The sequence below is a fragment of the Arvicanthis niloticus genome, chromosome 13 (genome assembly GCF_011762505.2).
Source record: "Arvicanthis niloticus isolate mArvNil1 chromosome 13, mArvNil1.pat.X, whole genome shotgun sequence".
NCBI lineage: Eukaryota > Metazoa > Chordata > Mammalia > Rodentia > Muridae > Arvicanthis > Arvicanthis niloticus.
The window spans coordinates 21116337-21141280 of NC_047670.1; the positions used below are offsets into that span (position 1 = coordinate 21116337).

Consider the following 24944-nt stretch of genomic DNA (forward strand, 5'->3'; position numbering starts at 1 on the left):
AAAAAAGAAGATAAGATATGAAAAGTATGCTACAAAGTTAAACAAACAAACAAACAAATAAATAAATAGTTCTGCTATATTATGGTCCCAACATCTCCTAATAGATGAGCACTTGCTGTTATTCACTTTTGTGTGTTTTCTTAACTAGTCCAATTTATTGATTGTTTCATATTCCATATCATACACACTTAATTTTAGTGTTGCTAGTTTTTTATAGATGAGTATACTTCACCTGTGATGAACTTGTGAGAACTTTACAAAAAGAATGAAAGAAAAGAGGTGAGCTTTTGCTAAGCATATTCAAGAGTAGTAGCAGCTATTTTGTTGACTATACCCCAGTCTAATTAGGAGGGGCAAATAATGAATTTTCTCCATTCATATGAGCTTCTAAATTCAATAATTAGCTTCTGAAATTGTATAGAACTCATGAATATGTGTTCTTCTCTGGCCATTTTAAATGATTATAATAAGAGATTTCAAACAAAATTGTGTTACCAGTCTTAAAATATATAAAATATATAAATATATAAATATATAATATATAAATATATATTATATTATATATAATATAAATATATATAAAATATATAAAACAGTCTGAATCAAAGAACAATATTACTACTTGTGAAAGAATTCTGTTAGGCACATCTGTCCTCTACTACATATGTGTCATGCCAGGAGGTGGGACAACAGTTGTGATGTAAATAAGTAAATAAATAAATAAATATAAAGTGTGTTAAAAATTACAATAAAAAACAAAAGAAATTCTGTTAGGGGAAAGAAAAAATTTATTTAAATTACTATGAGAATACTTCTAATTTACACAGTGAAAAGGCTGAAAGATCCTTTTCTAATGTGGTGGCTAGCTCTTACATTGAGTTTCTCAAGAGAGTGGTTTAAAAATACACTTCCACAAATAATAGAATTTGTACTAAATAGAGCTTCAAAGATGTACTTTAACACGTAAAATCTAAATTATTAAATCAATAAGGTCAAGTATCATCTGGATAAAAGTTAAGTAAATGTGAAATGTACACTTGATGAGATAGGAAAAAAAATCACTCTTTTCACTCTCACAGGAGCAATGTTTAGCATGGAGCCTGGATATCTGTTTGGTTCTCAAACGATTCGAAAGAGAGCTGAAATGTGCTTCTATATAAATTAAATTATATGAATGAAGGTTCATAGAATGATAGATGTTTTGTTCTACTGTCCTTTAAGGACTTCACAATAGTATCAGTGAATGAATGAAACAAGTCTAAAGACTTTCTCTCTTCCATCTCCCTCCTGGGCTTATATATGCTTAAATTCATGGAAATAACAGGATCTTAAAGAATCCACAGGAGAGTCACTTAATTTTTTAAGTTAACTTATAAGATACAGGCAACTGCCAAGATATTTAGGACTCTGGTTCTCTGTAGTGAAGATAGATTAAATGCATACTTACGTGCTACTGGCATAGTGTGTGGTGTGTGTGTGTGTGTGTGTGTGTGTGTGTGTGCTTATTTTAGGACTCCAAATGCCCCTCCCTACTGTCAGTTCTTCTCATCTCTTGTATATTCATGTTTTTGCATGTTTCTGTGTTTTATTTTAAATCACACGTTACTTGATCCAAAGAATGTTGCTCAGAATGCACACAGAAAGCACAGGTGAAATCAAAGAACTTTTGTGAGTGGCTGAGGTTTCTTTCAAAAAGAAAATGTTGTTTCAAGGAAAGAGAAAAACAGTGAGACAACCATACCCAGTAGTCCTTATTCAAACCAGAATCAAGAGACAGGGGTATAAAGAGAGCCAGCCGTTGATTGAACTAGGACTCTAAACCAGACCCCAGGCCTTGTGTGATATGGGGCACACTGCTTCCTAGATTCACCTTCTTTGCTTATCAAAAGGTCCCGGAGTCAAGAAAACTGTTGGACTTAGTGATACAGATAGACATGCTGATGATATCATGGACAGTCCATAGTTTTCTTTATTTGCTCCTTCTAGTTCTGATTTATTAAGAACCTACTGTGTACAGAAAACATGCCTGGCATTTTTAAAAAAAAACAAAAAGCCACAGTGCCTATTTTGTAGAACTCTAATTACTGAAATAGTATACAAAATTCTCTAGGGATATCCAGGGAGGTCAAATAAAGCGCCTCTTTCACAGGATTCAAAGAAAATGAAGATGCATAAACAGGTGTGGCAAAGCATGGAAGAAATTGTTTTATCTAAGAACAGGCATCTGTCTTTGAACCTTCTAAATGCAGCAAAACTTCTGTATGCTGAAGTGCAGGTAGGTCTGATCACACTGTCTTTGACTGCCTCACCTTAAGGTCCCTATATAAGGTCCTTCAAAGAGCCAACTCTACCACCTCTCTACTATTTGGGAACTGTAAATGACTGTCTGTTCTAATACACTGAGAATTGTTTGTTTTGTATTTATATCCTTTGACAGTGACTGGCAAATGAATGACATCTAATTAATTGTCCATACATGGATGATTTAATGGATGAATGCAGAGGGGGCTCTCTAAAAGAGATAGGATAGCAAGATGTTGCTTAATTGCTTCCACGTTTACTTTGAGCACTGATCAACATGAAGAATAGTATGTTCTTCCCACATGCACTCAAGTATCTATGAGAGAACAGCCTTTCACAATTGTGTGCTAGGATAGGCCACATTTCTCCCACGTTAACAGGAACAGTAATTCTGTAAATCCCTGGAGTTAGCCTGCTCTCTTGCTGGAAGTTACATGCTTCCTGAGATCTTGGGACTTTGAAAGACCACTCTATGTTCTCATGTACAGAGATGTGACACCAGCATGTATTTTTTATAAAAAAAAAAAAAAAAGCATGTCTGAACACATCCAAGAAACAGAAGAAAACAAAAGTTTATGTGATGGACAAATCACAGGTACAGAGGTTAGAGAATGTGTGCAGAATATGGGTTCATCCTCTATGGAGCATTGAAACAGAATCCCTCTGGTAACATACACATGTGCATGTGGGGGAGGGGATGGTGTAGGTGTGTGTGAATATGTATCCAATGTACATCATGTTCAACAACTTACAAATTTGTTTGATTATATAGCAATTCAACCAGGATCTGCTTTACATCCCATAAACAAGCACTTCTGATCTTACCTTTTTGGGTTCTGGCATATTATTAAAATAAATAGTGTAGATTCCACTCTTATTAAAACCAGCTTGATATACATCTGCACAGTCTCGAAATGGTTTCTCTTCTTCTCTTTTTCCTCCTTTTAGCAAAACTGCAAATTAAAAAAGAGACATTTTAATATATAAATAAGAATATCAGTATTATTACTACCCAACGAACTACAAACAGCTTGTGTTTGCTGCCTTTACACAATATCTGTAATGCATATACTGAAAAATAAAACATACTTCCTACCAAATAACTGGTAAGTTTAAAAAATTGAAAGAAAAACCTGTGGATCAATTTCTAATTATATACTAATCTTATATCAGTTTCTTTATTTTGGCTTTTTTATATCCTCCAAATCTCTTCATGTTGGAAAAAATTACATGATTATGTAATGCTTTCTATTGGTAACAATTTATATCAATCATTCCTATCAAATTTATGAAACAGTCTTATTTAAATTTCAAAGAAAAGTTTGATTTATTTATTGCATTGTTGGGAATTTCACATATTAGGTATATATTCTATCAATGAATTATGTAGCTCAAGCCCAAGGATTGAAAAGATGCCAAAACATTTAAAAAGTACAAATTCTAATTAATTCTTTGAGAACTTCCTACATTCATGTAGTGCCTTTTGATTGATTCACCATGTACTTTTTCCAGTGCCTCCCACTCCCACCTCTTGTCTTTTTTTTTAATGACTCACACAGTCTTATAGTTTATGTCCATATACTGTTCAGTGTGGGCTCACCCAGTGGAACATATTTGACCTGCCAGGAGCTGCACCCTTAAATAAAACTAATCCTCTTTCCTTTAGAATTGGCCAACTATTTATAGTTCTTCAGTTACAGGTATAAGGTTGTGAATCCCTTGCTTCCTCCATGCTAGAATGTTGACCTCATGAAGGTCTACGGAGGCAATCATAGCTGCCATGAATACAGTGGTTCTGTCATGCCAGGACGATACTGCTTGTTCCAGTCTTCCTTGACCTCTGCCTCTTAAGAACATTTCTTCCTGTCTTTTGTAATGGTTCCCGAGTCTTTGTGAAAAGGGTTGATTATATATGTTCCATTTCCAGCTGAACCCTCCACAGGCACTTATTTCCTGCTCTATGACCAGTTGTGAGTTTCTTCATTAACCACTAGCCACTGGACAACGACATTTCATCAGTGATGTTTGAGAGCGGTGTTAGAGAAGTGAATTCAGAGGGTAGTGTGACACTATGTCCAGTTTGTGTCCTAATAGTGTATTTATCCCGGAGGCTTGTGGCCTCTGTAACTATGGGTTGCTGGGTACATTTACAGTACCAGCCATTCTTTTCTTCTTGTAGATACAATCAGAATAAATTGTCCACTTGTACCACTATCACACATGTGGAACTATATAGAGAATAGCTCTAATTAAATTTATAGTCTTTTTTGATTTCTAGAATTTAAGGTGATAGATTTCTAAACTTATTCTTAAACTTACTTTCTAAATACTATTTATTAATTTGCCCATGTTGCATCATCTGTGTAATGATTTGACTTCAGGTTATTAAATAACACACAAAGCACAGTTAAACTTTCTAGGTTTAAAATTGGCTTATAAATTTGTAAACTTTATTTTTCTCTTTCTTCCTTTTTAAATATATTTTATACACATGCATAAAAACACACACACACACAGAGAGAGAGAGAGAGAGAGAGAGAGAGAGAGAGAGAGAGAGAGAGAGAGAGAGAAGAGAGAGAGAGAAATATTCTTTGTATAACTCTGACTGTCCTGGAACTCACAATGTAGATAGACCTGGTTGACTTTGAATTTAGAGACTGACTGTCTCTGCATGTGCCACCACACATGGTTATTGTTTTATACTTTTAAAATCAAGTTGTTTTAATAACTTTGGCTTTTTTTTCTAGAACTCTTCCATTTAAGCCCATATAACACTACTGCCTATGTTTGAGGCTTTAAACATCCACATTACATCTGATGTTTAAATTCTTTCTTTAAGAAGTACTTTGGCCATGTTACCCATTATTCCATTGTATCAAAAGCTAATAATGAATTTTTTAATGAGAAAAGCCCTATTTCGTTCTATGAGCTTCTTTCATTCTTAAGTTCTCATTAGTGAAATAAAATTACCAATTGACCACTTAATTAATTATAAATTTTGGCTAGAAATATAGATGCTGTATAAAACATTAATGACTTACAATATAATATTTTAAAAATTGGGTTCATTTAATTAAAATTTCTGTAGTAGTACTCTGTGTTTAATGAATATGTTTTCAATCATTTTAATTCACAATGTTCCTACATAAAACAACATCAAAGTAGCTGCTTTTAAACAGAATTGTATGACGTGAAAAGACTCTAAAATAATGAATGGCTTAATTTAAATGTAACTTAATAGCACTTTCTTTTTATAAGTAATAAGCAATCTAATCTTTATAGAATAGTTATGTTCATGTAAATATTTTAACCTTTTAAAACTGCTAGATTATGTTCCAAGAAAGCAAAGTATTTGTATGATGTATGTTGCTATTATGTAAAAAATAAAATGCTTAAAAATTCATTATTTTATATGCAACAAACGCCCATGGTAATGGTTTTTGCATAGTTATATCCAAAGCAATATTTAAGCATCATTACAGAAAACTGTAGTTTCAGCACAGAATAAGAACACACAGGGAAGGTTTGACAATGAAGCATTGGTTTTGGTTTGGTTTTTTGTTTTTGTTTTTTTCTAAATGAAAAGAGCCATTTAAAACATATAGGTAAATGCTTACTAAAAGGACTATTTTTTAATAACATTGAGCATCTCAATGGCACATCTAAAAACAAAGAAACAGTTTGGTAGAATTTGCTTATGAAATCTGTATGTTGGGCCTTTAGTTTTCAAAATCAATTGTTCCTACAAACTTCGTACTTGATTCTTTCTTAGTGTAAAAGTGAAAATTATCCTCATCAAATGCCCTAAACAGTACTGTGTAGAAAGACTAGCCAAAATTTATGATGGTGTATTAGGACGAAAAACAGGAAAATGTGGTGAACAGAAACTCATGGAGGAAACTCAGTTTCATTTTTAGGATGAGAAAATAAGAAAGCCGTTTATCTAGCAAGAAAATGTTTCTCCCATTGAACATACCACTTCCTGTTCTCCTGAATGTGGTTGTTTAAAGGAAACACAATGCCCTCCCTCCTTTCTTCACCACTGGTGACCTTTGCTTTTCCACTTCAGGAAGATGTGGGTGAAAGGGCTGTGGTGTGGTAGAGAAGCTCTTTCACAAATAATAAAAAGGGAAAGGTTGTTTATTATATTACTTTGTGGAATTTGTGTAAGTGTGTAAGTGCTATTTAAATTAGTAGCATAAATTCTCGACCTAGGAAAATATACTATGGGTAAATTTTTTGTTGTTACAGTAATATGTGTAACATAGATTTTTGGTTTGATCTATGTTTGAATCAGCACTTATGAAAATCTGACAGATACTCTCTCCATAAGAAACTTTCTTTTCTTTTTTAAATTGGATATTGTATTTATTTGCATTTCAGATGTCATCCCCTTTCCCCACTTCCCCAAAACTTTCTTTCTCCAAAGTCTAGGCTGCTTCTTCTAGTTCATTAAAATTTTATCTTAAAAACTTTGATTTGGGCTACATTTTAAATTGTTAAAACATCAAAAAAATAAACTTAATTGAAAAATTCATTCACTGCATATTTTTGTTGTTTTTTTTAATTGAGGTTTAAAGAAAATTTTATCTAAATGGGTAGATTGGCTTTCAGGGTGTTCATTAAAATTAATCAACTTATGAAGTAATCATAAATATTTCAGAGGCAGGCATGTACATTATAAACAATGCAGAGTCAAGAACGGTAATGCTGGAGAAACAGTTACTACTACTATCACTGATATAATGACCGTAGAAAATATTGATAATAAAACACCTACATTTCCCTCACTTTTCTGAAATAAATACAACCAGATTATGGAAGTCCACAGAGAATGGTAGCTGCTATGGTTTTTCTCTTCTCAGGTTCAAACCCTGTAGCTTATCAAATCCAGGAAAGGTAAAATCATCTGGTCATTTGTAGATTTTATTGAATTGGCCTCTTCTTATAAAACTTAATTGGCTTATTTCGTTCATTGACTCAATTGGGGTATAATAGTTGCTTTAAGTCAAAAAGCAAGAAGTAATTTTAGAGTATTCTGTAATCTTTAGCTAATAATAAAATTAAAGATCTTTAATATTAAATGACAGCATTGAGATACATAGGCCATATTTTGGTTGTTGTCATTTGAATAATTTTACTGTTAAATATTAGAGTGTTCTAAAATTTGATGTCATGCTTAGATATTGTGAAAATGGGTAGAAACAAAGAAAGACAATAAAAAAGAAGACTTTGTTGAACTTCACAAGTGTCAGAAACAGTGATAAAATTTTTACAGAAGTTTTAAGATTCCTTTGACCAGCAGAACCTGGAGGAGTGCATGGTAAATAATAACACAACACACAAAATTAATGGAAGAGAGGCATCAGCTGGCCAGAGCTGTGGAATGATCTAGAAACTGGCTTGATGTCTTTTGCTATCTTTCAGAGACTTTAAACTTTTTGTAAAACTAGACATACATGAAAGCATGAATTTAACCCATGACCTTCATACCTAAAGTTTTCTTTTTGATGGTATGATATTTTTTCTCCTATTCTGTAGTTCTTCATGGGTATACCTTCCCTCTAACTGCGAGTCTTGAATGTCACTGTTCTAACCTGCCTTTTCCTAACATCCTGTTTCTTCCATCCTACCCTTGATCATGAGTCAGGCATTGAAGAAGGGCTAAGTTTGCATTGAGCATTTGTGGTGATCTCTATCCACTGTCTCTTTACTCACTAGGCATTCTCGACCCAGCTTATTCATTACAATACTATCATTTCTGGAGTCTTAAATTTCATTTTCTATAGTTAGTATCTCAAATGTTACACTTTTTTTTTCAATACTGCATCTCACTCTAGTCTTCTGATACTCTTTGTATTCAATCTATGTAACTGCTTGTTTTTCTGAGGATCCAATTCTTTGTACTCCAGAATGCATTGTTCCTTCTGTATCCTTCTTGACATCTCTTTGAACTTCAGAACTAATCATTGCTTCTCTTTCACTTTATACACTGAACACTTACAGTCCCACTTCTTTTCTTCTAAGTTCACCACCCCCTTCTTTATTGTTTTACCTGCACATTAAACAACTTTGGATGTGTATTAAGAATCCTTTATACAGTATTTATTGTGGCTTCAAAGTACTACAGAGATGATTATAATATAAAAGAAGCCTTAACTGAATATTTACATGCCTCTTGATTTCACGTTTTTTTTCCATTTATCTGTCAGACAGTCTTTCCTGCTACCCCAACTTTCCTTCACCTTAAGCTAGCCAATCTGCCTAACTACATTTTTTCTCTTCCTTTTACTGATCCTTGTCTCCCAGTTCTCATCAATGAAAAATGAAATTATAAATAAAAATACAATTACTTTATCGTTCTATGATTGTTCTCTTTACTTCTTGTCATTTCTTATTAATTAATTCAACACAAATTAATTGGAACACCTCCGAAGTGTATAATTTTGTTTAGGCAATAAAGGTGCAGACAAAAGGACGATCAAACATGTTCTCAATGCGATCACAGTCAGAATTGTTGATTGTCTTTCATGATAGTTGCACCTATGATAAATAAGTCTTCATTACAGCAGAAAATTCAGCTGTTTACTGGCATTAGCCAAAAGATAACTTTAGGTAAGACATGATCAGGTTTCCAACCATGTGACCAGAAGATGTGTTTTTTTTATCTTCCTCATGAGTCACTTTGTTGGTTCTCTACCTGGTCACAGGATGGCTGGCAACAGCTTCTAGGGATATTGTATTACCAGTGTAAACAGAGTATCAAAAAGAAAGAATGCAGATAATTGTTATCTTAAAGACATATGTCAAGTGCATTGGGAACTTTCAAGGAGAATGAGCTCCATCTGCCAAGCAGACTCAGGAGAGCTGCCTCAAAGAGATAACACTTAAAATAATAAAACCTGCAGGACAGCTCAACAGAGGTAAAGTTTAAGAGCCCGGTCTGTCAGTTCAAAGACTTCATTCATGCACATATCAGCAATAAATCTAGAAAGGCTTGGGAAAAGGTCATCCTTCATTCTATTCATTTAGCCTTATCTGTACAACAAAATCTTTGTCATCTAAAGCGAAGAACAAGAACATGAGCAGGTGCATGTCTGTCTGTCACCAGGCAACATTCGCTTAGTAAGCAACTGGAACCCGAGCAGCAGCTGTTGACTGTTGTTCTTTGCTTTTTCCTTCATTTGACGAACCAATCTCAACCCAGATGGTGTACCAACCACCCAACTCACTTCAGAAAAGGGCTGGGAAAGCTGAGGCAGAGGGTCACTTGAATTCAGATGAACCTTCAAGAGAAAACTTCCTGGAATGTGGACTTATTAATTCTTAATCTTAGCCACCCTAGAGAACACAGAAAGCCATTAGCCTTGCTTCAAGAGGCAAGGCAAAGCTTGCCTCTTCTATCTAGCCACTTCCCAATAGCCGGGTGTAAGAAATCAATTACTGAGACATTTTTTTTAGAACTGAAATGTAGTGAGCGAGTCAAAGCTTTTCAAGTTCCACAAATATAAGAATACACATGGATAAAATTATCTGCTCAAGGGAAAAAACATAGTGGAATTTTATGACCCAGAATCATTAGGGAGATTTGAACATTTGGAAATGACCTAAAATGATGGTTTCAACAGGTCACTGAAGTTCCGGGAGAGTAGGAATATGTAAAAATGGTGAACTTGACTAGAGACGAATAGTCTCACAGTTGAAAGATTTAATTCTGGACCAACCCAGGTGGGTGTGTGGACATTAACAAAACCAAAATCAAATAAACAATAAAACGAACAAACACAAACTTCTTCACTCTGAATACCTTCCCCAGAAATCTAAATCATTTAGATTTCTGACTTTCAGAAGAAGAAAGCATTTTTTTTGCATTACACGGGTGTGAAAATGAGTTATTTAAAGGTAATCCACTGTTCAGTATTTGTAGACATAAATATAAAAATGAAAGTTACTTCCCAGTGATGTTACAGCTCATGTGCAAATATTTATAGCTACAAGAAAACAATAAAGTTTTATGCTTAGAAGTGTATGGTATTTTTGTTCCATCTAAAATACACATTCAAAGATAAATATCAGTGGATTGAGAACTTTGTATAACAATTTTAGCCAAATATTTTTGGCTAAACATTATATATATATATATGAATATATATATATATATATATTCACTTAATATATCTCACATAACATATATGTCATGTAATACATACATTCTGTTCTAGTCTTAATCTGAAGTCTGAATTAAGTTAGCTGATGTTCCTCTTCTTTTCAAAGTTGCCAATGCATGTGTCGCATACTCTCTCTGAGTTAGTACATTATCATTTTAATTAGCATATTTTAAAAAATTGAGTATTTGATCTCCATCTAAAATATTTACTTACATATTACATAACCTATAAATTCTTAACTTCACAGTGGTTCAATAATAATCATGATCAAATCAACTAGTGTTCATTGAATATTACCCAGTGCTACATTCTGAATTTGGCATGTGCAGTTTGTTGTAAGTGTTTCATTCCATCCATATAAACATCCTAATGAGAAGTTTTGGAATATATTACTTATGTAAACTGAGGCTCAGTGATACTGTTTGATCTCATTAAAACTTGTGGCAAAGCTCAGTGAAGACAATGATGAGATATGTGGTTGTGTTTTGCTTGTCATGATAAAACTGAGCCCAAATAAAACTCCAATAGATCATGTGATCTAGATGCCTCCAAAATGCTATTTTCAACTGGAAAGTCATACCCAGTCTCTTCAGTAGCTTGACATAGGCCTTAATTCTGAATCAAACAGGGTTTTCTCATAGAAGTGGGCTGCACAAGGAAGTGATAAGAGGCAGATGTGACATGAGGATGAGAGGAGACACAGGCAGGAGAATTGGCATGAAATAGGAATCCATGTCAGAAATGTGCATCTGTGATCATCCACAACTTTACAAGCTAATGGGATTAATAGGAATTAAGAGGTCCCTAGAGCTTGGCCTAGGACTGGGAGATGCAGTTCAGTGGCAACACAGAAGTCTTGTGTGCATGAGGCTCTGTGCTGAAATCTGCACTACAGAAGAACCTCTAGTCTCATGGTACATGGGTTTTTATTTAATATGGAAGGATAATGGCACATAGTTCTCGTGCAGTTTGATTGGTATGTCAATGTCCTTTATCTGACATCCCTCTAATAATACTTAACTCATACATAAAGCTTAATGTATATCCACATCCCCAGTATTAAAATAAGAGTAGAACAAAAGTATTTGGCTAAAATTTTAAAATGGAGATTTGACTTTGTTTAAGGATGTAGGCGTTCATTTTTCAGAAATTGTTTCTCTGTATTTTCTCTTTGGGGGCCCCCAAAGAGACAGACCATTATGAATGCTGTGTGACCTCTGCCATTTGTTCATGAGGTCACTCCATTAACAAAGATACTTCAGGTTTCAAGTGTGTTAATTTCCCATGTAATGTTTTCAGCCTGGCAGAACTGTATTGATTTTATACAAAAGACTTCCGCCGCCGGTGGGAAAGCTTAAAAGGCACATTTTCATGCTCTGTTGTGAACATAACTGATTTCAGCCAAATCTATCAATGTGGAATGAACGAATGTTCCTGGATAATGCTAGAAACACAGAGTCAGATGCCCCTTGATACTGGTGCACCAGGAAGCCTTTGAGGTACAAAAGAAAACAAGGGCCGATAGTCATCAAGTGACTGTCACTTCTCCTCTGACACTTGTGATATAGTACACTTGAATTCTTGACTGTTTATTCAGGGAGTACATATGGTTCACATGATCACAGAGCTTCCTAAGGCATTATAAAATAGGAAACGGTTTCTTCAATGAGGAGGGTAGGACAGTCTAGAACACCAGGCAGGCTCTCTAGTGTGTGATATTTTATATTAAGCTACTTAGCAGCAGAGATGGTCCCACAGCTGATATCCGTGTTTCTGTCTTTTTCTATTTATGCCCCTTTCTACTGTCTACTGTACACATATGGTGTACGCAATAGATACAGAAACACTGAAAGAAACATCCAAGACCAATGTATGTAGTGGGAAATTTTCCCCAAAAGTTGGGAGGAGCTAATGTGCGAGGAGTAAGGAGAGGAAGAAGAGGAAGGAAGGGGAGGAGCAAGAGGGAGGCTGAAATGTAGAGTGATGGAGGACCATGCTTGGGTCCAGGACCGTCCAGGGTAACAACTTATATCTAGGTTAGTTAACTGGGAAGCATCTATAATTACTATAATTATAATCATCTTGTTGATTGAACATTACCAAATATATAAAGCCTTTGGATAGTCTTTAAACAATAGAGTCTCATTTATACAACAAATGTATGGGACTTGAGAATTATTTTGGTTAAAATTAGCTGTGTGCATCGTGTGTATGTCTATAGGTTTAAATAACTGGCCATATCTCCCTTCACAAATGCATCTCTACTTAAAACTGAACCTTAAGTTCAAATTCATTGTTATTAAAGATCTCATTCTAATATGCAATCAGAATGTTCATATTCAAGTATAATTATAAATTCATGTAAAATACATAAAATATACAAGTTAAAAGAGCCCTGACATTGCTATTACCTTAACAGGTTTGATTTTATAAATATGGGTCATCTTTGATAAGACTCGTATTAATACAACTCAACATAGGGGGTATGACGAAGAATGTGAATGCCATAGCCATAATCTCTAAAATATGCTAGAACCCCAAAGTTATTAAAATTCTTTAACCTAAGGTTATCTAAGAATTTAAATAAGGAGCTAGAATGCTTTCTTCTCCTTTCTCCTTTTTCTCCTCTTTCTCCTCCTTCTCCTCATTATTATTATCATCATCATCATTATCATTATGATTATGATTATTATTATTATTACTATTGTGTGCATGTGTGTATTCATGTGCCAGAACATGTGTGTGCAGTTCATAGAATAATCCTCAGGTATTGGTCATCTCTGTCCTCTATGGCGATTGAACTCAGGTCATATGGCTGACACACTAAATGACTTTACTCATTGATCTGTTCTGTTAGATCTTAACATTTTTATGTATTTCAAAATTTCTAAAGATGTTTGGGAGTTAACTTTAGAAAAATGTTATGCTAAAATAGTTTCTTGTGTATTTAAAGCTAAGTATATAGAGTCATAGGTCTCAGAGTTTATTCTTTATCCTCCCTTCTGAAAGCATAAAAATTTCCTGGGTATTTTTATTTTACCGTTGATAAGACATATATTTAAAATTTTTTGAGGAATGCTAACAAAGTGGTTTTTTTCTATCAGAGTAATTAAAGGTGTCATATCTTATGCCTAACTAATGTCTGCTGTCACAGTGGAACCTGGATTCATAAAATAGCTACAGAATTTTACTTGTGTGTGGTAGAATAGTTTACTTATTCAAACAATTTGTGCTCTGTTGCCTGAACTGAGCAAGCTACGGGAGCTCAAGAGAACCCGGAAGTGAGTTTGTTCATCATTATATTGGAACATCTAGGGAACCCTTCATACAGGACCTTTCCTCGTGGGAATGCTCAGGCCTAGCTGGAACTAGGAGATAGTGCTTTGTAGATAGTTCATCTAGTCTCTGAAGTTGAAACTCTAATTCCAAAACAGAACCACAAATTTTCCAATGTCCCTCAAAAGATGTGGTTTACAAATAGTTCACGCATGAGGTCAGCAACTGGAGTTTTTAATTTTGTTATCACTAGTTCAGCTATCTACTATTCATCCTTTTTTATTTCTTTTACAGAAATTACAACTCTTCAAAAGGCAGATAACATGCTCCATCTACAACAAGAAATATACCATGTCTAACCGTAAACAACCATTTTCCCCTAAAGCCACTCTGTTTTATGAAAGGAAGTGCTAGATAGTTTGGCTCATTTTAAGGAAACTGTAAATGTTTGACATATAATTTTCTGTCAAGATAAAGCATTTTCCCTGCTAAATGGGAACAAGCCCTCCCTGTAGTGTGTCTGATGTCTGTGTTTATTTTCCTTTCTCTGTCTACCTAACATTAAGATGTGCATTCAAAGTGGTCAGCTACAACATCAAGTATTTCACTCAGTCAATGAAAGTGATATTTCCTGTTTTCTCAATATTTATCTGAGTGGCTTTCAAAATTTTTAATTTCCTCCCACCTCTTGCCATGTTTTTAGAGTCATTCTGAACTCAAGAGACATGCAGCTCAAACTATCCCATCTCTTGACTGGATGATTTACTTCACAAAACTTAATAGGCACTGCACAGGAGGTAAATTCCTTTCAGATGGTAGAATTATTCTGAGAATAGAGCCAAAGGACTCTGCAGTACGAGGAAGGAAGCAGATGCTTTGGTTCACCTTCTAAAAGAAGGCCAGAGACTGAAAATAATGATCACATGTTCATACCATTGTAATCAGCCTCTGGGAAAGGCACGTTAGCCCAATTCATGCAGAGCAGTGAAAAAATTATCTTATCAGTCATTATGGCTCTTAGATGATGTGAAGGAATTCTTTTAAAGAGACTCTTGTGGGAAGTTCCTATAACTTTTAATGTGAACCTCCAAGTAAGGAACTGAGCATATTCTTATCCCCCATGTCCTCTGCACACTGCGTATATTCTTATCCCTGTGTCCTCTGCACACTGCGTATATTCTTATCCCTGTGTCCTCTGCACACTGAGTATATTCTTATCCCTGTGTCCTCTGCACACTGCGTATATTCTTATCCCTGTGTCCTCCGCACACTGAGTATATTCTTATCCCTGTGTCCTCTGCACACTGAGTATATTCTTATCCCTGTGTCCTCTGCACACTGAGTATATTCTTATCCCCCATGTCCTCTGCACACTGTGTATATTCTTATCCCTGTGTCCTCTGCACACTGCGTATATTCTTATCCCTGTGTCCTCTGCACACTGAGTATATTATTATCCCCCATGTCCTCTGCACACTGCGTATATTCTTATCCCTGTGTCTTCTGCACACTGAGTATATTATTATCCCCCATGTCCTTTGCATACTGAGTATATTCCTATCCCTCTGTCCTCTGTTCACTGAGTATATTCTTATCCCCTGTTCTCTTCAAACTGAGTATATCCTTACCCCTGTATCCTCTGTACACTGAGAATATTCCTATTCCTGTATCCTCAGTACACTGAATAAATTCCTTTCCCTGTGTCCTCTGTATACTGAGTATAATCCTATCTTTATGTCTTCTGTACACTGAGTATAATCCTATCCCCATATCATCTGTACACTGAGTATATTCCTATACCTCATGTCCTCTATACAGAATATATTCTTATCCTTATGTCCTCAGTACTTCAAGTTTTTAAATGCAGATAGTCTTCCATGTATGCGAGTGAGCCATGCAGTTGACTTTCTCTACCACAGTCACATCCTAGCTCCCAAATCTCCCTGTACTTTTATTAAAAATAGATGGCTTTATATTTACCTTCTGCTGGGGAGGTGACACCATTCCTAGCGTCTCTTCTCCTCACACTACTCACAAATGGCTGCCCCCTAATTGGCTGGTGTTAATATTTATTTTCAGTCTGTTCTATAAAGAATTCCAAATTTCCTGCGTTAATTTTACATTTACTATTTTTAATACTGAGCTCATAACCTTAGGAAATAAATTATCTGAATAAATTATCTGGAATTTTAAACAAATGTGTGTCCATATAATTATGCTGTGGGATTAATTTGACTGGTAAGGGGAGGTAATCTGTTAATGTTTTGTTTTTCATTTGGATCTGTGGCCCATCAAATGGTTAAAAAAGCATTTTATTTGAACCTTATAGTATGTCTTCTCTGAGGACACAGCAATCTATGGGACTATTCAGAGTTATCTCTTAAACTCAATGTTTCTGTTTCTCTGTCAGCAAGATCTTGTGTTATGAGTACCTTAGTAAGTGGTTCAAAATTAAACATCTTTCTTTTCTTTTTTTTCCAGAAAGTCATTAATACATTTGTAGTTATTTACCCCAGAAATATGCAACCTAGATTTTGACTCTACTTTTATAATTCGCTATTTCTGGTTGATTCTAATTTTATGAGTAACTTGCTATCCCTGGCCTTTCCTTTTGCCCTTGTTAGACTCTGACCTTATTTCTCTCCTAGGAGTTGCCTTGGAGATTTGCAGGGAGGTCCATCACCTTTATTGGTTTCCTCAGCACAGCAAATTAAGTAAAGCACAGACCTTGGGGTTTGTTTCCAAGGGTTCAGAACCCAGTTTGCTGTCTGGATCATAGTGTACTGCTGCTAAATCATATACCCCTCTGGGCTTAGTTCCTTGATCTTTCACATGAAGTTAGTAATTACATATATTATGAATTACTGTTATAAGAATGAAATGATTAAAAATATATGCAAATGTCTCAGAAGAATGGCATCTTGAGGGATTGACTAATATAGTAATATTGAAAGCTCACATGTAGGCTTCTGTTTCCAGAATCATTAGCTCTCAAATAATTTCCTTGTGCACTGTAAATAGAGATTTTTTTGAGATTATAATTTCACCATCTCACCCTTCCCTTTCTTCCAAATCATACCATATACCACTTCCTACTCTCTTTCAAATTCATGTCCTCTTTAATTATTATTGCATGTACTGTCTGTCTAATGCTTTCGATAATTGTGCTTTTAGATAACTGTTTTTCTAAACTGCAGAGATCATCCTTTTATACTGACAATGGATTGCCATTGATTTAGAGGGACAAATCATCCAGCTTCCTTTATCTTGGTTTACTTCTTTCACTTTCTCTTTTATAATCTATGTCCTTGATTCTAAGATTTAGCCTGTTGATCTACATACACTAGTCTTAGCCATGTTCCCATGACTTCTGGAAACACACATCTTGTTTGTACTCTTCTGTTACAGTGGGTCCGCTATCTTTCTTTTAAAGACTGAACCATCATGGCTTTATTAGAACCAGTCTACCTGTGCTTTACTACTGGGTTCACTTTTTCTAGCTATGAAGATGAACTGCTCAAATTCTTAAGTTCATCATAGAACTTACAAAATATGCTAGACTTAGTAGTAACTCCTTTATATGGTTGTAGCAAGAACAAATTTAATACAGATAAAATTTACACAATAGTAAAACCATAATACACATTCAATAAGAAGTCTATAGATACTGGATGATACACTCATTCTGTCCTGGTGATAATATTTTATGTAGTGTTGTGGTATGTTTGTGTGTGTGTGTGTGTGTGTGTGTGTGTGTGTGTGTGTGTGTTTTCCTGTATGTGTGGGTGCACTTGGGTATGTATACACTGTGGAAACCAGAGGTCGATCTCAGGTTTTCTTCTTCAAATGTCGTTCACCCTGTGTGTTGAGATAGGATCTCTCACTGGCTAGGTCTTGCCAAGTTAGCTAGATGGTTTGGCTAGTAGAGGCCAGGGGATTCACCTCTCTCTATTGTCCCAACATTGGGATTACAGGAGCTTTCCCCATGTCCAGCTTTTCCCCATGGATCCAGGGGATAAGACTCAGGTCTTCCTGTGTGCATAGCAGATACATTACTGACTACGTTAGCACCCCAGTCTTCTTTCTATAATTTTAATAGATGTGTTTGTCTGGTGCCTGCAAATCTGCACTCACCACTAGTGAAGGATTCAGGAATAGAATACTAATATATTAATTTTTCTATTAAATTCCATTTTCCTTGAAGCCTCTTAAAAAATCAGCCTAAATATATTGTTTCTTCTGAGGTAAATGAATAATGTGAGGTCATGGTAGGAACTTAACAAATTTTTGTTATATATAACCAAATTATCCAGCTGGAGAGATAGCTCAGAGGTTAAGAGCATTGGCTGCTTTTCCAGTGGTCCTGAGTTCAGTTCCCAGTAATCACATGATAGCTCACGACCATGTATAATGAGATCTGTTGCCCTCTTCTGACCTACAGGGAGGAATACATGCAGGCAAAAACGCTGTTCATATTATACATAAATATATCTTGAAAAACAAAAAGCATTTAGTGCTTAAAACAAAACAAAACCCAATTAATATCATTATTCTCCATAAGAAAATGTATTGAAGAGTAAGTGTTACAAAACTCTGTTTGAATGAATAGAAAAATTTATGATCCATATTTAAGTACAGCAGGAGTGTACTCCAAGCTGACTTGAACAATGAATATGTCACCTTGTGACTAGACTAAATAGTGATTTCTTTTGCAGCTTTTCTATTTCTTCCCTTCTCTCTTTTCTTTCTGTATCCTTTGCCATGAATTTAATTCTCTATTTCATATTATGTGGTTTCTAGTACTTCCAATGTAAATGATGGTATCTAAATTGCCAGTGTAAAGGGATGACAATGACTGGCGAGGACTGGTGACAGTCATCATGCTCAATCATCCTCTCTACCACATTTTAAACATTGTTTCCATGCAGTGTGTTCTGTTTAATCCTAGGAATGACTATGCTCTGACAAAATGAATAGCGTGATATAGCCAGCTAAACTCTGACCCTGCAACACTGATGCTGTACTTCTCAAGTGCATAGTGTACCCAAGAATAAATGTGACCAAATGTTTGCAAAGATTACACAAAAATAAATGTGGTATCCGGAAGCTGCAAAAGTGGATATGATGTACTTTAATTTGACTACTGGCCCAAGATATCCTTTAGCCCAATGCAAGAGGAAAGTTTGCTGGATCATCCCTGAAAGTATGTTTCTTAGCAATATTCTACATAAATGTTGCTAGTGGAATCATATGTTCTAGTGTGAAGGCAGTATAAAATGGAAGTGCTTACTCTTTGGAAAGATGGCTTTACAGTTTTTCTATCAAAAGCTATTTAGGGAAGGATGCATATCATTGTGTCCTGGACATACCTTTGCCATGGAATGGTAATGCGTTGTCACACGGTTTTCATTTCTTGGTGGTGAAACATACCAGCTTGATTCTCACCCACACTTGAAATATCCAATACACAAAGGTAAATTCAAGTATTTATTATGTTACCATGATCTCATCAGGTAAATCTGTGATCCCATTTTTGAAATTAGGAAACTTAGGCTGGAAAAATCATCTTGGACTACTCTTCTTAGTGAATTTTGAGCACTGTTTTGATATGCTCTGAAGAAGTTTTGCTGTAGACAACACTTATTTAATGTTTGTTCAACTGAATTTGGTTTCTTAGAAGAGATAAAAGTGACTAAAACATAGTGCTTGATCTGTGTCATTGAGACTGCATGCTTCGCTTTATCTTAAACATCTCATCTAATTCTTTCCCTGTCAAGGCAAAGTGAGCAAATTATCCTGACAGATGTTTTTTACCTGAACATCTGACAGTGATAACTCACTAACGATGTAGATGTATCCTTCTAGGCTGTATAGCATTATATTTGAGGTCATGACCCAAATGGTCAAATTAAATTAAACCCAAAATTAAATTTTGGGTTTTTTTTATGAATTTCATGTAACTTGTATATTATGACACTGTTTTAATTTTAATATTTATTTTAAGAAATTAAATGTCATATGGTATTTTGTTAATTTTATAATATTTGTATTTTTTAAAGTAAAATTTTTCATGTACTCATGATAAATAATAGAATAGAATAATAAGTAATTTTTGGCTATAACATAAAGTTTGGAAGTGTGTTTCATACCTGAAATTAAATCAAAGTTGACCTTAGTAACTTATATTTAGTTCAATACTATAGCATTTGGACTTTAGAATTTAAATGTACAGTAACTAAAGACTATAATCAAATAAAATTATAAATATGAAGAAGATTAACATTTTGAGAGAAACCTAGTATCTGTCTCTTAAGAGAATTAAAATTGTGAAGACACTTAATGAGATTAAATGCAGTACAAACTAACAAGAAACAAAGCCTGCAGTTATGAGCATACAAAACCCAGTGGAGAATGAGCCAATACTCTACAAAGTCTTAAATGTTGCAGCTAAGAAAGTTGTATTTCATGTTGCATCATTAAAAGAAATATGAATATATATATATATATATATCTATATATATCTATATATATATACATATATAGGAAGTGATAGAGTGTCAGACAATTCAATGGGTGTTATTATTGCCACTTTTCTTTGGAAGGTCTCTCCATAGAGCAGACAAAGATACCTTTCTCACACCTTGAGTGGATGCTCACATGCCATCTGTCATGTCTGCTGTCATAATGTTTCAATAAATAAACAAGACATCTGGTTATTGGAGTTAAATTTCCAGTCAAAGCAGAAATGATAAATTCACACTCCCGGCTTCTAACAGCTTAAAGACATGTTTATTAGACAAATACTGGGGGATGACATACAGTTGTGATAAGTGGTAGGCAGACATATGAGCTCTGTGAGAATCTCCAATGCTGGACATTCTTAAAATCACACACAAAACACTATCCACGTCTGTGTACTTAAGTCTCGGGATGATAAGAAAATGTGGTTTCAATCTTTCTCCAAATGTATTCATCTCAATATGAGAATAGATATGTCTCATATTAGTACTTAATTTATAAATACTCATGAGCTCTATTAAAATTCTCTGGCAAAATCCTACCATGCTTTCTTTCCAGTGGGCTCTAGTTCAGAGTTTGGCAGGCTCTGTCTGATTAGCAGGTTTTTTCCTTCTCAATCACATTACTGAGCACACCCAGATACAGCTCTTGGGACTCACTGTTTAAAACAAGTTCTTTACAAAATATCTCTTTGGCTTGTTTAGACTAGCTAAATGAGATACAATGTAAGGCAATGGAGTGTAACAGAGAAATGTGAAATGTCTCTAAAACAAGAACATGTCATGTAGAGTTATCTTATATACTCCTATCTATACATGAAAGCAAGGAAACAAGCTTTTATTTTCTTTATGTAGCACCATGAGTCAAAGATCCACCAATGTGTGTATTGCACACTCACACCGAACTGTGATGTGAGTGGTCACATGAACCACAGCTCAATGACTGCAGTCAGTTTCAGACGTAAGCAGACCTCTCACTCCTCCTCACTTACAGGTCCATCTCCACTCAGAAAGGCTGACTGCAGCATAAGACTGTCCAAGATGACACGATGCTCTGAACTTTAAAGCCTCATACTGCAGGTCACGGGTCTGCTTAAATGGCACATATGCAAAATGGCATTGCTTCAACAATGACTAGGTGACAGTTGGAGAGATGTTCAGAAGGAAAAGGAATTTGGTGCATGAGCCTGGTTACATATATTTGCTTTTGAGAACCCATATAATTGTGCAAGCAGAGAAGCAACTCCATGAAGTCGGCCCTTGACTTACACATGTAAACTATGGCACACATATGCACATATTTACACATACGGCAGACCCACCCACAATCAATGAGGAAAAAGAAAACATGGATTTATATCTTAAAACATATTGACCAGCTGTGTGGGTATATTGTTCCAGGTATTCAAGTCATATAAAATTGTAAGTTCCATCATCACAAAGACATCCCAAAAGTGCTTAGATATCTCTGTGATATCTCTATATATGACATATATATATATATATATATATATATATATATATATATATATATATTTCTTAATGGATACTTTTAGAACCATCTTTCATTATGATAATAACTATTGAGCACTATCTCTTTGCCTTTTCCTTATATGTAATCAAGTCCCTTCTCTTCTCTCCTAAAAATGGAATTAATTAAAATTAATTCTGAAACAAGAATTCCCCAAGCTCACCCCAGAACTCTAAACTAGTTTGAAGTGTTCCTTAAAATTGTACCCTAGACATACGTATTTAACATCATAATATCAAATGTATAACCATCGCAGTATAAGAGATTTTTATCAAGTTACAAAATATCAAGAACGAAAGACAAATTTTAAAATTTCTTTTAGAATGATATTGCAGATCCAAAAACTTAAAAGTAAATGTTCTGAACTTAGAGAGCTCTGGGAATTGTCAAATAAATCTCATAAATGTTCTTCAACATGATGTCTGGCCACAGCATTTGCACTGACATCGAAGCAGAAGAGGACATAGTAGCAAACCTTTACTCGCCTGCAGGAAAGAAAATATTTTCAAACCCAGAAGCAAAGAAATCTTACCACCTTCTTTAGTGCAAAGGCTGACAAGGTTATGGACCGTGTCCATGAGTTCCAGTTGTTGCTTCTGCAGGACGCTGTTGTTGTTGGTAGCTCTGCTAAGTTGCTTCTCCAACTCCTGGATGATGAATGTCTGGCGGGTAACCAAGCCTTGAAGGTTTTCTTTCTCCTCCTTCAAGGTGTCCAACTCCTCTTTGTGCTTTCCCTCCATTTCTAGGATTTTATGCTCTAATAAACTACAAGGAAATGAAAATAAGATATAATTTATACAGTGCTAGACAGACATTACTACAATTCTGTGTTCCCAGGAGTAAGATTAGAAGTTTAAATTATTAAGTATATATGTCTGTATGCATGTATATGCATGGACATGTGCGTGTGTGTGCATGCCCATGTGCTCAGACATGCCGTGGTGCATGCAGATTTCAGACAATGGCATACAGGATTCAGTCCCTTCCTTTCTCTATCTGGAGACTGAACTCAAATCATCAGACTTGCCATTAAGGGACCGTAAGCATTGATCGGTCTTGCTGGCTCATGAAAGCACTTCTTTTAAGAGACAAAAGACTAGGTCATATTAACCATGTGAAAAACACAAGTCAAAACTCCCCTGAGATTCTACTTCACCCCCCACAGAATGTCCTAATGAAGAGAATAGCAACAGAGCCCCAGTGGATACAAGCATTTACTGCTCTTCTGGAGAACCCAGGTTCTGTGCTCAGTACCCAGATGGTAGCTCACAGGCACCTGCAATTTCATTTCCAGAAGACTGAATACCTCTTCTAACTTCTATGGGCCCATGAATGCACATGGCACATATGTACACATAATTAATTAATTACAAAAAATAGCATCATATCCTGACAATGATAGAGGCCAAAGGAAATGTTTATATAAAGAAGAATCTACTGAGGCAGGTTCTATAAGATTTATTACCCAATCCTTAATAAATCTAGCTTGCATCCTCAGAGCTCCTAGCTTTACTTGTGTAACCAAGCTTCTGGATGAGATGTAAGAGCATCACAGATTCTGAAATCACTATGCAGGTATCTTGGAAAAAGAAGAGCACATTAGTTGAATATCATAGTCTTACAGAGAAGCACGGAGTTCTTTGCTCATAATGACACAATCTTATGAAGCTTCTCTTGACATTCCTTAAATGATACTCTTCTTGTATAGTGTGCAGGAAAACCTACAAAAACCGCAGAAGCACTTTTGGATCATAGGAACGGACTTAAAAGAAAAGGCATTTTTTTCACTTTATAGAGTGTCTAATATACTAGTATTCTTCAGGGAAAAGGCTTACGCAGTTTTCTTAGTTCTGTTTTCAGATGGTTCTAGCAGATCTTAGTTTACAAGGTGCTATTCCAATGCAGCACACCCAGAATGTGCACTTAATTTACCTTGGAGAAATATAGAGCTGAATCACTCCTATAAGTCTTCAAAAAGAAGACACTAGGGAGTGTTTTAAATTTAATACTTAAATTATACAATCTAGTGTGTTTGAAGAGTCAAACTTTCCAACTGTTTCCATGAAGGGGCAAGATGCAACATCTGATCAGCTTTTGCACAGATGAAGAAGTGTGGCAAGAAATGTTCAAGGAGATTTCAGGTCTTTGGTAACAAATCTGCTCTCCTAAGAAGAGCATGGCCCAGTCTAAGGCTGAACAGCTGCTGGGGAGCTGGGTGTATGTGTGAGTCCTGCCTAATTCACAGAGCTTTGGGAGTGTGCCAAGATTGACAAATGAAAGTTTTACATTGATACCCAAGAAGGGAAGCCATGTTTCTTTCTTGAGTTTCCTTTATTTTACTCCATGCCAGTACAGAAAGAATTCCTAATTTCTGCTGAGTATACAGGGACCTCAATTTGGAAAGTATATAGGTGAAATCCTTAGGGTTATTTATATTTGTTTAAATTCCTGTTTAGGGGTGAAAAGGTTAGACAAGGAAGCCGAGGGAAATGAAAGAAAATATTTCTAGGGGCTAAGAATGATAAAATGTCTTTTCTTCCGTGCCAAAGCTTGTTGCTGCTAGAAAAACTCATTGTTTAGAAAAAAAATGGTAGAGAGCAGGGAGTGAAAATGTCAATCAACTTTTCTATTGTTCGTCATGGTTAAAGATGCCATCCACTTAGTAGTTAACTGGGAAGTCCACTGCTGTGGGTACAGAGGAGCCTTCCTTTTTGATTCAAGATTTTTGGCTTTTGATCTAAGAATTAACCACAACTGATACTTCAGCTCATTTCTAACCTACTTTTTAGTTATGTTTGCTCCTATTTCTGGAGGAGTGATCAGATCCGTGACTCTCACAATTTATAGTCATTAACGTATTAGAAAACCGTGTCTCTGACTCACATGAGTTATGGCTTACCACCGGGAAGCCATTAGCATTAAGTGCTAAAGTGAGGATCGTGTATTGATTTCTCATGACTTGGAAGCTAAAGCGTCATATGCTTTATGCTGGATGAAAGTTCCAAATAAACAGGTTTGTCCCACAAGCAAACTCAGAACTGGCCTTCCAGGTTTCCTAATTAGCAGGCAATATCAGGTTCTAGTTATAAGTCATATTTATTAGTTGCTAAGTGCCAATATTTATGCAGAATATAAGACAGTAGTATTTCT

The 24944-nt window shown here is 35.3% G+C and overlaps 1 protein-coding gene across 2 annotated transcripts in view; it reads right to left on the bottom strand.

The window, feature by feature from the left end:
* Angpt1 (angiopoietin 1) overlaps positions 1 to 24944 on the bottom strand; it is a 239538-nt gene that overhangs the window by 50626 nt on the left and 163968 nt on the right. The window contains exons 4-5 of one of the 2 annotated variants that reach the window (XM_034517224.2): positions 22330 to 22559; positions 3127 to 3254 (exon numbers count right to left, since the gene is read on the bottom strand). In XM_034517224.2, the coding sequence (XP_034373115.1) occupies positions 3127 to 3254; positions 22330 to 22559 (358 nt within the window). Of the gene's footprint in view, positions 1 to 3126; positions 3255 to 22326; positions 22560 to 24944 lie in introns of both variants that reach the window. The other variant, XM_034517223.2, reaches the window with a different exon arrangement.